Here is a 14,548-nt window from a genome sequence, read left to right as displayed (position 1 = left end):
GATGGGATGTGAAATATGTTCGTTATGGCGAAGATTTTACTTAATGGTGGAGCTAGCTAGTTGGATGAGTTGATGGGTTTTTTCCTTTATTGATTGAAAAATATATATAGGATGGTTTTTCATTAAAAGTGTATTGTTTATTTACCATATTCAAAATATATCTAAACTATGTGCTACTTAAATTACTAAATGGATCCGTACTCGAGCACTTAGAGCCACTCTTTTTTTTTTTTTTTTTTTTGGTGAAATAGAGCCACTCAAATATATATATATATATATATATATATATATATTATTAAATTAATTATTTTATTATATTTTGATGAGTACCTACAACTAGTGCTCATTAACATGCAAATCACACAGGTGCGGCCAGAACTCATTTTTATATACAAGTGTGGCGGTCCAGAAACAGTTGTTTGGTCAGCAAAAACAAGCAAAACGGTTTTGTGTCTTCTAGTATTTTTGATAAATTTATGTTTCCCAAAAGTATTCTTTAGTCAAATTAATGTTGAAAAACATTAAGAATGTATACATGGGTGTGAATCTCTCTTGCTTACACATTAACGTTGCTGGGAACCCAAATTAAGATGCGTGTAAAGGAATTCCAGCCTTCTCTCTAGAAGATGTGGGATTATTTTCTCTTCTTCTAATTAATGGAAGAAATAAAACTAGTCTAGTTCTAAATTAAAACTTCTTCTTAAAAATAAGTATACAATTTGTTTTTTTTTTTTTTTGTATTCAAATGTCAACAAAAAAGTCAATAGCATAATATAATTTCCACATAGTGACTTCTTAGTCACCCATAAAGTTGGATGTGGGACTTTGCTTTCTCCTAGAAAATTCAATGCTTGAACTAGGTCAAAACACCTGTAGAAAAACAAAGGGAACTAAAGGGTTTGAAAATCGAGGGGCTATATGGCAATAGAATTCCTGCTCCTTGTCTAAAAGTTGTTGTTTACCTTCCAGCATTAAATACTCTCTGCCGTCAAGTTTGAGTACTGCCTAGCTAGCTTGTCTCAAAGACAATTTTTTTAATTAGAAGATCAAAATGACCTAATAATTTGGTCCACACCCCATTTACCACAAAAAATAATAAAATAAAAACTTGGTCCACTCCCCTGTTAGTCCGCTAAACAAATGCTGCCAAAACAGTAAGATTTTTTTTTTTTTTTTTTTTTTTGGTGAATGCCAAAACAGTAAGAGTTTATGTATAGAGAGAGAGAGAGGAATCCCATTCGGATGCCTAGTTCTTGTATCATACAAAACCCACATAAACATTTGCCCATATATATATAAAATATAAATGAATAACGAGGATCCAATTAAAATAATTTTAACTTTTAACTTACATGTAGATGAATCCAATTATTTAGATTTTTTGAATTTGATAAATGATAATATATCATATTGCATATAAAATTTTGAAAAAATTAAGTTCATATATTTTCAATTTAAAAAATTAAAAATATCTTTATTGAAATTTTATTGTATAAATGTAATAATACGTATACATACAGTTTAAACCAAGGCTGAGACGTTTGACCTTAAATGCTGTGTGTATATGGGAAAAATTAAAGACTCCTCTTGATATGATATAATATCCCTCCCATCTACCCCCAAAAAAACAAAAAAAACAAAAAAACAAAAATTAGAAAAATGATATGATATTATATGGCAATGCAATTTGGAAGAGAGCCATTCAAATAACATCCTGAGTAGGAACCCACTTTGACACTTCGTCCTTTCGCATGCCCATTAACTTTCTGCTTCATAGGTTATAAAATTTTGAATTTTAATTTTACCATGGACAAGACGCTTTGTCTCATTTTCCTTTCTTTGTGCGCATGCGTTTTTGAATTCTTTTATTCCTTCCATTTTTTTTTTTTTTTCATTTGACATTTTACATAACAATCCAAGTTCAAAGAATAAATTCTAAAAATGTGAGGCTGCGAAAATGACACGTGTCATCTCTGTGATTCAGATGCGAAATGTCTTTTGGTTTTAATGCAATGACCAGAATATCCACAAACAATGGTCTTTATTATTAAACTTTAATACCACATGCATACATGCAATGTAGTGTGTTTCTTTAGTTCTTGTTCATTACATGTGAAGTTGCTCTGCATTTAGGAAGACATTGAAGACCATGTTGTACCCCTGTTTTAATTATACATATATATTTGATGTAACAAATTAAAATGAGAAAAAACAAAAACTATATAAGAGGACAAAGTGAGTGGGTGTAGTTGAAGAAATCAGAACAATTTGGCTGAGGACTGAAATAAGGAATATTTTACAAACTTGTTGATAGGAATTTTGGCATCTCATCTCTTTGAAAATGGAGCACCTAAATCTTCTTCAAATGGTGTTGATCTGATGCTGCAATCTTTAAATGGAAGCTCAATAATGTATATATAATTCCATTTGCAACTTATCTACTTCAACTTGTTACTGGCTCAGCTATAGATCTATTTGGACCACTCTTAATTGCAAGCAAAAAAATCTACCTGCCTTTTTTATGTGAATCTCTGTCCCTGTCATAGTCATACCCAGCTTCCAGTAAGTTCAATTTGGTTTGTAACTTGTAAATTTATACATTTTATCCCTCTTTGTTTCACCCAGTTCAAGTTTGAGCCTTGATTGAATTGTTTAACCTCAAACTCCATCACTAATTGCTAAACATAACGCTATGCTTAGTTTTAAGTAGGTTGATCTATGCCCAGAAGGAAGAAAAATGTTTGTTCTTGTTTTCTCGTTAGTCTGATCTTGTGTAACTAGTTTTTCTTTTTCTTTTTTTATTTTTTTCATGTTACTTTTTTCTTCCCTTCCTTTTTTTTTTCCTGCGCATTTTAAATTCGACATAAAAGTTAATGAAGGGCAAACGAGAGTGTACTTCTCAGAAAGTTTGAACACAAGCTTACAGATGTTTATTGCTGGTGATATTTTCATTATTTCGGCCCCACTTTAAAGCGTGGTCAGAAATGGCAGAACAAGTTCGTGCAACCAAGAATCCTAAGTCCCAAGGTAACGATAACACAGAAACAAAAAGAAATAGCAGAGATCTCCTTTTCAACCATTTAGGTGATGAATGTGGGCATGTTATTGTGTATACGTACGTGGGTATAAGTGTGTGGAACCGTTATTTTGGGCCACACGGGCCTCATCCAAATTCTAACATGAACAGATTACGTAAAGCATCCTTAGCCTTTTCACCCCCTCCGCTACGACAAACTACGAAATGATTGATTTCATTCGCATTATTAGTAGTACTTACAACATAAACAAACACATTCAAAAGTTTGCAAAACCGACAAGCCCAAGTTCACTAATACATTCTAACTTGACTTTTCACTGGGAAATTGCTCAGAAGTAGGGTATTTAGAAGTAGAAAAGCAATGAAGGAAACAAATCAATTCTGGATTTCATGAGCCAAACCCTCAACGGATCGATTTGCAGGAATAAAATTAGCCGGTTGTTTGGTCACAGCAACCAGAATATCAGCATAACCCACAACCCCAACTAGAACATCGTCACTTTCATCCTCGACCACCCACACATGGGTTGCCCTGTGGGACAGCATCTGAGCCATGACCGCAGCCAATGAGCTCGTTACCTTACAGGTCAAGGGTGCACTCCTCCCCCTGTACATGCTCCTGCTGACACCAAAGCTCGGGCTCGAAGGATTGAACCCAATACTCCTGCTGCTGAATTTCCTTTGTCTTGTGATGCCACCCGCATTGGCTAGATTGTTGTTGCCCTCAGTTGGATTCACAGAGAAATCTGGCAGTGACCTTGAAGCGACATTGTCCTCGACTCCCATCACAAACTGTCCAGCTGAAAGGTTGGCTAAAGCCCATGCTGCAGCTAAATGATCACATTTCCACAGTTTGGAGGCAGAGATCTCTCCAATGATCTTATACTGGTCGCCCATTGTCTGTTCCACTACAGCTACTGCACTTGGGTCTCCAGGAAGCTTCCGAGTGGCTTCAATGGCTGGGGAGGAGGCATCTATTGAGTAGTAGTTTGGGTTAATGGCTCCAAGGGAGGAAATGGAAGAGAGAGGCAGGGGTGCCAGGGCACCAAGGCAACCAATTATGAAACGAATAACATCTTCTCTTGAAAGACAGCAAAACCTGTCACGGGGACTTGTGGTTGAAGATGAGGAAGGCCAATTGGTATTGATAGAAAGGTTATTATTGCTCCCGCTAGGCATATCAATGTTCTTGAGCCATTTACCATTATAGAGAATAGAGAATCGCTTGCTCATGCCTTTCCATCCCCCACTTTTAATGACAAGAAGACGCTTCACACCTTGCTTCATCATCTCCAAGGCATCGATCAATCTAGCACCATTCAAGCAAATAAGAAAAGAGCATTAGTCATGTATCTGTAATTAGAAATCAAACATAAGCATTAGGGTTATAAATCCACTTTTTGTTTTTTTCTTTCAGTGTGCCACTCAAGGGTAAAGGTTTCCATAGATCTCAAGATCTCAGAGCATAGAAAAGCATATTTTGGTGCATCTTTACACTTATCAAGAAACACAAGTTTACAGAAATGATCCCAGCTATGTGGTCTCTCCCTCTCTTAAAATGCATCACATTTCAAACACATGGAATCAAGCATGAAGACCACTAGATTTTTAACACGCCACATAGTATTCTACAACCATAATCATAGTTGGTCACTTCTAAGTATGTAAATTCAAACTTAAGATGTATTATGCATGCATATTTTTCAATTTGAAACTATAACCACTCAATCATTGTGGTCTTAGTTACATCTTACTTCCAAACTTTAGGCAGAACCAAATCCGTGCAATTAATCCTCAGGATCAATTTTCTTGAAATTATTTTTTTTTTTTTTTTAAATCTCCATTTACTTAACGTTTTAGTGTTTCAGATGAATATCCCTTAAGTTAATAGATTCTTTATCCACCTCTTTTTCTGAATATTGGCATCTAACAAAAAAGATTTTATTTGTTCTCTGTAGGACCAAGTAAATCAGATCAGATCAGATCATGGCTATGTCAGTAACAGTGTTAATTCACACTTAAGTATCTTCTTCCACATAAAGATAAACAAGTGAGCCTCCAATGTCCAAACTTTAACCACTTCGACAGATTATCTTCAATATCTAGTAGGTTCATAACTTGATAAACATAATGCCAAAATAATAACCAAATCCTTACAAAAGATTGAAATAAAACAGTCATTGGCAAGAATGTAGAAATATTAGATCCTTCCTACTTATAATCAATAGCACTAGTAGCTTTGAAAGGAAAACAAAAGAAAAACATCCTATTGCAAGACAACTTATTTAACTTGATTAAATTTCCACCCACTTAGCTGAAACAGCCTAAGAGCGTGCTTCACTGCTATTTTAATTGTCTATTAGTCAAAGACAGTTTAAGTTATAGTTGACTCCATTTTACCGAAGGTAACTTTCAGAGATTTCTTTACAGGAGGCTTCATGGAACAATGGGAAAACTTCCATCCTTACTAGTCTAATATCCACCAGTCTTTGCCCCAAAACTACCACCACACTGCAATTCTACAAATGTTATCGCACACACATGTATAACCACAAAGATCACTTCGTAATCACAAAGTTACCAGCACTTCTTCAATTGACACACTGCAAACACCAAATTGAAAATTTGAAGATTCTATCTAACATGTGAGTTATGAAAAGGCAGTAACTATTAAAATGAAACAGAATTGCTCTGAGTAACAATAAATTGTAGGAAATATAAATAGTACCAAAAGATTAAAATATTTAAAGACAGAATATAGTTACACGATGTGGCAGAGATCTAAGTATGATAAAGATAAGAATTCATAACACAGGAAAAGGAACTCATGAATCTAAAAGTAGATTAAGATTCTACAAAATACATTTACAACTTCCATATGAAAAAAAGCATGATTCTTCTGACACTACAAAAAAGACATGTAAAGTTGAGACCTTTATATTGATTAAAAAAGACGTTCATTGATAGCGTACCGGTCAACCAAAATTCACAACACCATCAAAAGAAACCATGACATCAAATCATTAGTAAGATAGTAAAGATTCAAGAGAAATAATAAAAAAGCTACCTTATTATTATAAGATCAGTAGAATTCAAATCATAATCAAGAAAGACTATATATAAAACCATAGAAATCAATAATAAGATGAAGAGCCAAACCTTGTACCAGGATCAACCTGTCTCAACAAGGAATTATTAGGAACAACAACTTCGGAAACAGGGGTCTTCAAGGCCTTTTCTTGAGCCTCCAAGCAATCATTTTTAGCCAAGAAAGCAACAATGTCAAGGGAATTGAGAATACCCACAAACCTCTGCTGCCTCATTTCATTGGTCTCCACCAATCCCGCAACTGATCTCCTCTTCCAAACAGGTATTCCACCTTCCGTGGACTCACCTATTGCTCGGATTGCCGCATCCACCGTCTCTGTCTCGCAGAATTCCACCATCTCCGGCTTACCCACCGTCAGATCGCCGACAACATGGTACAGAAACACCGAGGCCATCGAAAAATTTTCCACTTTTTTAACTGCCGAGAAACATGAGCAAATAAACACGAAAATGAAATCTTCATTGTATGTGTGGTTGATTTTTGCATGATGGAGAGACTTTTTTTTTTTTTTTTTTGAAAGAATGAAAATTGTAAAACTACCTCTATTCCAACTCAGTTGAGGAACTGGGGTTATCGTTTTTTGGGGGAAAATATTCAAGGTTCACACTAGCCACAAACAAATCCCGAAGAAACAGGAAAACTTTTTTTTTTTTTCTGGGAAAAGATTTGATTTTTAAGATGAAAAAAAAATTTTGAATAAACCTAACGGATAAACAAGAAAAAAATAATCACAGAGACTGAATTATTTCAAGATTTCTCTGGAAAATCCCAAGATGCACAATTTTTTCTTGGAGATGAAAAAAAAAAAAACAGAAAAAACAGAGAGAGAAAATGGAGGAGGCTATAACCGGGAAAACCGGCAGATGATTGAGAGTTATAAAAGGGAATGGAGGAAGATGAGGAGGAGGTGAACCCCTGTAATGGGTAGTCTGTAAAGGCTCAGAAAAATGAAAGAAGTGAGAGAATTTTCCATGGATGTGCCACAACACCAAGGCTAAGGCCCATCAAAGATAACTCTCTCTCTCTCTCTCTCTCTCTCTCTCAAACACACAAAATCACAGTCCAATTCTCAGAGAGTCTACGGGGGTTTGGGTGCGTTTGTATATCTATATAGAAACTATGAATGAAAGTGGAAAAAACAAAAAAAAAAAAAAAAAGATCTAAAACTTTGGTGAACTATTTTCGAGTTTTCCCTTTTTGGTCGGAAAAATTATTTGTGTGTGTCGGCTCGTGGGATTTGTCTGTATCGGATTTCGATGAAAGAAGGCAAATTAATGTTGTCCAAGACTTGGCTCTGCCTCTGCCTCTGCCTCTGTTCTTTGATATCTCCACCCGCTAAGCATTTTGGCTTTTGGTGATTTTTTATTTGATTTTTCTTTTAAATTTTTCAATTTATTTTGTATTTTTGTATATATATATATATATATATATATTTTTTTTTTTATTGGGTTTTGATTAATCATAGAAGGTTTTCATTTTTAAACATGAAGAATAGGACGAGTAGAGAATATGAATCATCAATACTATCTTTTTCTTTTTTTCTTTTTTGATAAATTACTGTCTTTTTCTTTTGGGCTGCTCATTGTTCTGTCGGATAGGTAAATGTTAAAAAAGTCTAAAAATTCTCCTTTGAATTTAATTTTATTATTTTTCTTTCTAAAGGAACAGCTAACTTTGCTCTAATCATTCCAAATTTGTGCTATTAAAAATGAATTTGATTACAAATTCAGGGGAACTTTCATAGTCTTTCTTTTAAAGGTTTTAAACATATTTGTATGGACCCCAGCAATAATAAATTACTCCATAATTATATGATACCAAAAGAAACTTCAAAATAATTAGAAACATGGACATAACTTGATTTACTTCATTTTTTTTTCTTTTATTTTTTTAATTATTATTTTTTTCAGAATAATTGTTTAACTTTAATGTAGAAGTCAATATCCAAGGAAGTATATCAGTTGCTTTCACCGGACAAAGTAGAAATAAAAGTAATCCCCAATAAGGTGGATTCACTTTTTTTTTTTTTTTTTGGTGGTCTCTCTGAAAAGTAAAAAAATTAATAAATAAATAAATAAGGATAATTACTAGTGATGGTTTCACTTTAAAATTGCCAATATGGTTGAAGGAAAAGTAAACTTAGCTATAAAATTTATATGGTTGAAGATAAAGTAAAGTTATCTATAAGCTTATTTCTCATGAACCTTTCTTTTTCTCTTTTTCTTTTTTAAGAAATACAATTCTAAGAAAAAGAAGATCAAAATGTAAAAAATGGTTCAAGAAAAATGAATCTCTAGTCTTATGGTAGAGTAGTAATGTTTTATAATACATCAAAGTGAGAAAAGTAGACCAGCTTCAAAACATAGAATCTTTAACCATCTTATCAAGTTGAGATTTTTATTATATTATTATTATTTAATTATAATATGTTTACGTTTTGTTCCACTTTGTTTGATTATTTTAAGCATATGATTTTATTTTTTTGGAAAAAAGCATATGATCTTTCACCTTTGATCACTCAATAATTGTATGCACAATTATACAAGTATTTTGAGTGATAACATGGTTCACGAATTATTTACAAAAAAGATAACATGGTCCTCGAATTTGTGAACATAAAATTGATTGAAAAGAGGACATGTACACTAAAACTTCTGGTTTATTTCATTTTGACAGCCAAAAAAGATTAAAAATCTTAAAATTTAAACTTCAACATGAAGGAAAATGTTCTTCCTCACTGACAAGAAAAATAATGTATGATATTATAAAATCATGTCTCTCCCATATGTGAATAAATAATCTTAATTTTTTTTATCCACTTCTGCTGATTGGTGCTCCAGTCTCTTCCACAACCCAATATATATATAATAATATTATTTCTCTCTGCCTTATTGGAAGGGCATTTAGTTATTACCCCAAAAAAATTATTAAAAAAAAAAAAAAGGAAATGCATTTAGTTTAACAAGAGAAAATGAAGATCGAAGCTACACCCTTTTAAAATCAAATTATTGATGCGTTGAAAATTCTTTTTTTTTTTTTTTAATTAAAAAAGTGGGACATTATTTTTCCTTTATTAAGTTTTCTGACAACATTGTTTTTTAATTCGTCGAGGAAGAATCCAGATTAGAGCAAAGCACAGTCCAGCATCCATGCCAAATTTGAATTTCTAAAATTGACAAAGGCCTACTACATCGTTAACGGAGATATAGTCTCCTCCAATAAAGCTCTCCACAGAAAGTCCCATCCATTCATGCTTGTACTTGTAGAACGGTAAATCTAAACTGTGATTGCTGATTTTTTAAGTTTGGGCTAATATCTGTGATTAACTCTGATTATATACATATTTTCTACAAATTATGGTGAGCATTATGTCTCATTTACGTGTAATTTATTGGTTATATTTAATAGATTATATAATTTATTATAATTGATGAGTTTGTAAACTATGTGATTGTCTGATATAATACATATATATATATATATATATGAAATTTTTTTTGCGAAGAATACAGTTTAAAATATCGTAGATATCTCAATATCTTTAAACATGTTGCAAAATATATAGCATCTTCAAATACTATGTGAAACATTAAAATAGTAAAAATATTCTAAACTTCATCTTGTAGGATAATGAGATTATACACATACATATATTTATATATATTAGGGGATATATAACTCTATGTCTCATTGAATCCATGATTTAAAGGTTAATACCATTGGCCATTACCAATTAGGATTATTGAAAATATGGGCTGGTAACAAGAATAATTAAGTTTATACATTAATTTTAGAAAGTCTTACTCATAATTGAAATAATTCATGCAAAATCAGTTTATTAAAACTAAAAAATAATGAAGTTTGTTGCTTCTAATATATATATGCTTTGAACGAAAAAGGATCTTATATTATACCGAAATTTTGTTAAAAGGATAAGGTTTGATATATATTACTTCCTTTGCCAAATCATAAACTGTCGAGGTTACCAATAATTACATATAAAAAGAAGAAGAAGAAAAATATCACATTACCATCATAGCTATTGAATATTGGTGACGCGGCCTGACTTTTTGTTTTTTTTTTTTTTTTTTTGGACAATGACACGGCCTAACTTGGTCGCTAATGTTAGGCCTCATACTAATTATTATTTTTTCAGTTTTTTTTTTTTTAAAAAAAAAGAGAGAGAAAGTTAAAGAATATCATGCATGTTTAACATGCCGGTTTTAAAAGATTAATTTATATTTATTGTCTTAATTTTGACATTCAAAGCGAATAAGTAAATAAATAAGAAACTTTGAACATTGTTTAGTTTTAACACCTTTTTTTTTTTTTTTTTTTACTTGAAAAAAAAATGTATATCTATGTAAAAATTTGTGTAAGATAGATTGTATATAAAATATTGCACTATAAAACGTAGGCCTAAATAAAATAGCAGTCGAGTCGGTGGTTGAGATTTTTGGATCAAAAACTTCCATTGAACAAAGAAGCCCAAAAGCATTTGAACTGGAACCAAGTTTGATGGGCCATGATAATAAGTTCCATCAACGGTGGAGCGTGACCGCACGCGGCTGGAAAGTGGAGCAGTTGGGGGGTGCATAGGGAGGCAGTCACACCACCAGACCATTCAGAATGCAAAATGTAAGCCAATGAGTCCCCCACACATATATGCTCCAACTTAAAAAAAAGAGAAAGAGAAAGAGAAAGAGAGAGAGAAAGAAAAGATTTTGATTCCCAAGCTGGGCAAACCAAGCTTTAATGGCTTTAGACATAAATATATTCCTTCTAAGTCTTAATCTCAACAAAGATAGCAAAGATGAAAGAAAGAGAATGTCTGTTCCTCCTACTTCCTAGGCAGCCTTAAATTCCCAACAAAATTCCTACATTATTTCTTTCTCATCTGTAAGTTTCAAATCTTTTTTTTCTTGTTTTTTTTTTTCCTCATCCTCCATTTATGTTTTTGTTTCCTTCAAATTTTTATTTTTATTTTTTTTCTTTCTCGATGTGAGTCTGTGACTTACACCTGTCCATAATTCTTGCTTCTTCTCAACAAGATGGGTTTTTTTAGCTTTTTTGGCCCCGTTTTGAAGCTCTGATTTACACTTCCTGCCACTTCACTGCTTTCCATTCCATCCCCTTCTTTCGCTTTCTCATACACTTTACTCTCTCAGATTTTCCATCTTTTCGCTCATGGGAAAGAGATGGGTTTCTGTTTTTTGCGCATGTAGACCTCTAATGTTGCATGCTTTGCCCCTGGTGTTTGTTATGCTGCTTTGCTCGAACTTCTCTCAGTGTGTTGATCTGGACCCAGAAGACAAAACTTCGCTTTTTCTGTTTAAGTCAAGGGTCCAAGATCCTAGCCGGAGTTTGTCAAGCTGGGTTGGTTCTAACTGTTCCAACTGGACTGGAACCTTCTGTGAGAACCAGACTGGTCGTGTGATTTCGATTAACTTGACCAACATGAACTTGTCGGGCCAAATTCATCCTAGTTTGTGCAAATTTCCATTTCTTGAAGAGTTGGTTTTGTCGGAAAACAACTTTACAACCCCGATCCCCGGCTGTTTCGGAAACCTGCAGAGCCTCAAAACCTTGAATCTTAGCCACAATAGATTTCATGGGGTTGTGCCTGACTCGCTCATGAGGCTGAGGCAGTTAAGAGAACTCGTTTTGAATGGGAACAGGGATTTGGGAGGCCTTGTTCCTTGGTGGGTTGGTAATTTCTCAACAAAGTTGGAGAAACTTGATATGGGATTTAATTCTTTTAGAGGAGAAATTCCTGAAAGGTTGTTGTACTTGGAATCTCTGAAGCATTTGGATCTTGGGAACAACTATTTATCAGGTGGTCTTAGTGATTTTCACCAAGCTTTGGTTTATCTCAATCTCGAGTCCAATCAGTTTTCGGGTACTTTGCCTTGTTTCTCTGCTTCTGCTCAATCCCTTACTGTTTTGAATGTAGCTAACAATTCGATTGTGGGAGGAATACCAACATGTATTGCTTCACTTCAAGCTCTGACTCATCTGAACCTTTCTTTCAATCATTTGACCTATAAGATACCTCCTAGACTTGTGTTTACAGAGAAGCTTTTAGTCTTGGATTTTAGTAACAATGATTTGTCAGGTCCTCTTCCTAGCAAGATTGCAGTGACTACTGAGAAATCTGGGCTTCTTTTACTGGACCTCTCTCACAATCGTTTCTCTGGTGAAATACCACTGAAGATTACAGAACTGAAAAGTTTGCAGGCATTGTTCCTTTCGCATAATCTTCTTGTTGGGGAAATTCCAGCTAGAATTGGAAATTTAACTTATCTCCAAGTGATTGATCTCTCACACAACTTGTTGTCAGGTTCAATTCCATTGAACATAGTTGGTTGTTTTCAGCTACTGGCGTTAATAGTCAACAACAACAACCTTTCTGGCGAAATTCAACCGGAGCTTGATGCATTGGATAGCTTGAAGATACTGGACATTAGCAACAACATGATTTCTGGTGAGATCCCACTAACTTTGGCAGGCTGTAAATCACTGGAGATTGTAGATTTGAGCTCCAACAATCTCTCTGGAACTTTAAATGATGCAATCACCAAATGGTCAAACCTCAGGTATCTGTCCCTGGCTCGGAATAAGTTCAATGGTAATCTACCCAGTTGGCTGTTCACATTTGAAGAAATGCAATTGATGGATTTCTCTGGCAACAAATTTTCTGGTTTTATACCGGATGGTAATTTTAATGTAAGCAGGAATTTCAACAATGGTGGTGGCACTGGTAAAATGCTAAAGGAGCCAATTGTTCCAATGCAAAATTTGGATACCCAAATTTCTATTATTGTAGCTGGTAGCAGCGAATTACGCTTCAGTTACATTCTATCTTCAATGGTTGGGATTGATCTCTCTTATAATTCACTAGATGGGGAGATTCCAGGGGGGTTTTTTGGACTGCAGGGTCTGGAATACTTGAATTTATCATACAATGTTCTGCATGGTCAAGTTCTGAGCTTGGAGAAGATGCGGAGTTTGAGGGTCTTGGACTTGTCACATAATTCTTTTTCTGGTCAAGTCCCAGGAAACATTTCCAGGCTTCAAGATTTAACCATACTGAATCTGTCATTTAATGGTTTCTCTGGTTTTGTCCCAGAGAAGCAAGGATATGGGAGGTTTCCTGGGGCATTTGCTGGAAACCCAAACTTGTGTGTGGAGTCATCTGGTGAAGGGTGCGACTCAGAAAGCCTCCCAGTGGAGCCAGGGAAGGCATTTGAAGAAGAAAATGTTGAAGGGCCTATTTCTGTTTGGCTATACTGTTTAAGCACTTCCATTACTTTCTACTTTGGGGTTGTGGCTCTCTTTTGCTCTGCTCGATCAAGAAACTACATCCTCCAGACAAAAGTTTAAGGAAGTGCCCGTGGAGGTGAAAATTGTAAGTTCCCATTACTATAGCAGTGAACCATTTTTTTCCTAGACCAAAAAAATTGATCCCTAGTCATTGAACAAATAATCACTAATGCAAAACAAAAACGACTAATAGCATTGCCATGAGTTACAAAGAAGCGTTGGGCAATCGACCAACTTATTTATTTATTTATTTTTTGGTGGTTTTCATTGCTTGGTTCTGAGCTTAGGAAGTAGGAACAATGTTATGGTGACACAAGTCAAAAGCCTAGACGCTTAGAAGAGCAAACATTGTTGCCCTTAAACCAACGGCATGAGTCTCTTTCATTGAAAAGACAAACTAAGGAAAAAGAGGAGACTATGTCATGTCATACATACTGAGTAATTGATTCATTAAAGCTCTTTCTTCCTGGTTTCCACAGGTAAAATTAATGGCAATGATGGGATCAAAGTCAATGCCGTTCTTGGGAGGAAAGATGAAGAGGATAGGCTTTCATGGAATGTTGGATGAGTTTTGGAAAGGTACAAAATGTTGCGGCATTTCTAAAATGACAAAATTGGTTTACGCAGATGGTACGCAATCGTTGATAAAAAACAAGCCAAACAAACACAGAAAAATTAACCAGGAAACAATTTCTTAGTTGTCAGTTGATGAGACTTAACCAATCCAAAATTAATAAAGCAAGGCCACCATGAAGGCTCAGCTCTCCCAAATATGGGAAACATTATTATTTTGTTTTTTCGGGGGGTTCTCTAAGCTTGTAAAAGCATGCAAACGCTTACTGAATGCATTGTAATATTACCCTTTCAAGTTATACCAGTGATGAGATTATTTATGTTATAACAAATTTTGATCTACTTAAGAGCAGAGCTAACTACATTTTGCACTCTTAAGCTACCGCTTGTTTTTTTGGCTTTATCTCTCAATTAACAAAAACCCCAATTTTTATTTTATATTAATTTTAAAAAAAAATTAATTGCACATGATGAGTATAATATGGTAAAAGTAAAACCTTTCAAGG

At 34.2% G+C, this 14,548-nt stretch overlaps 2 protein-coding genes across 4 annotated transcripts; one reads left to right on the top strand and one right to left on the bottom strand.

The window, feature by feature from the left end:
* Positions 1 to 3,225: 3,225 nt before the first annotated feature.
* LOC107412396 (CBS domain-containing protein CBSX6) lies at positions 3,226 to 7,490 on the bottom strand. Of its 2 annotated transcripts, XM_016020168.4 has the most exons (3): positions 6,687 to 7,489; positions 6,197 to 6,563; positions 3,226 to 4,346 (listed from the first exon to the last, which is right to left on the bottom strand). In XM_016020168.4, exons 2-3 carry the CDS (start codon positions 6,538 to 6,540, stop codon positions 3,413 to 3,415), a joined length of 1,278 nt encoding a protein of 425 aa, XP_015875654.3. In that variant the 5' UTR covers positions 6,541 to 6,563; positions 6,687 to 7,489; the 3' UTR covers positions 3,226 to 3,412. The 2 variants fall into 2 exon arrangements, with proteins under 2 accessions (XP_015875654.3, XP_015875653.3); XM_016020167.4 differs by having other exon boundaries at positions 6,197 to 7,490.
* A 3,244-nt stretch (positions 7,491 to 10,734) lies between these two features.
* On the top strand, positions 10,735 to 14,374 carry LOC107412397 (receptor-like protein CLAVATA2). Of its 2 annotated transcripts, XM_025070939.3 has the most exons (3): positions 10,735 to 11,045; positions 11,315 to 13,554; positions 13,949 to 14,374. In XM_025070939.3, exon 2 carries the CDS (start codon positions 11,334 to 11,336, stop codon positions 13,527 to 13,529), a length of 2,196 nt encoding a protein of 731 aa, XP_024926707.1. In that variant the 5' UTR covers positions 10,735 to 11,045; positions 11,315 to 11,333; the 3' UTR covers positions 13,530 to 13,554; positions 13,949 to 14,374. The 2 variants fall into 2 exon arrangements, with proteins under 2 accessions (XP_024926707.1, XP_015875656.1); XM_016020170.4 differs by having other exon boundaries at positions 10,737 to 13,554.
* The last annotated feature ends 174 nt before the right edge of the window (positions 14,375 to 14,548 follow it).

This window comes from Ziziphus jujuba, chromosome 10 (assembly GCF_031755915.1).
Source record: "Ziziphus jujuba cultivar Dongzao chromosome 10, ASM3175591v1".
Lineage (NCBI taxonomy): Eukaryota > Viridiplantae > Streptophyta > Magnoliopsida > Rosales > Rhamnaceae > Ziziphus > Ziziphus jujuba.
Note: the sequence above shows the minus strand (reverse complement) of the source record. Positions and strands in the feature narration are given on the sequence as shown.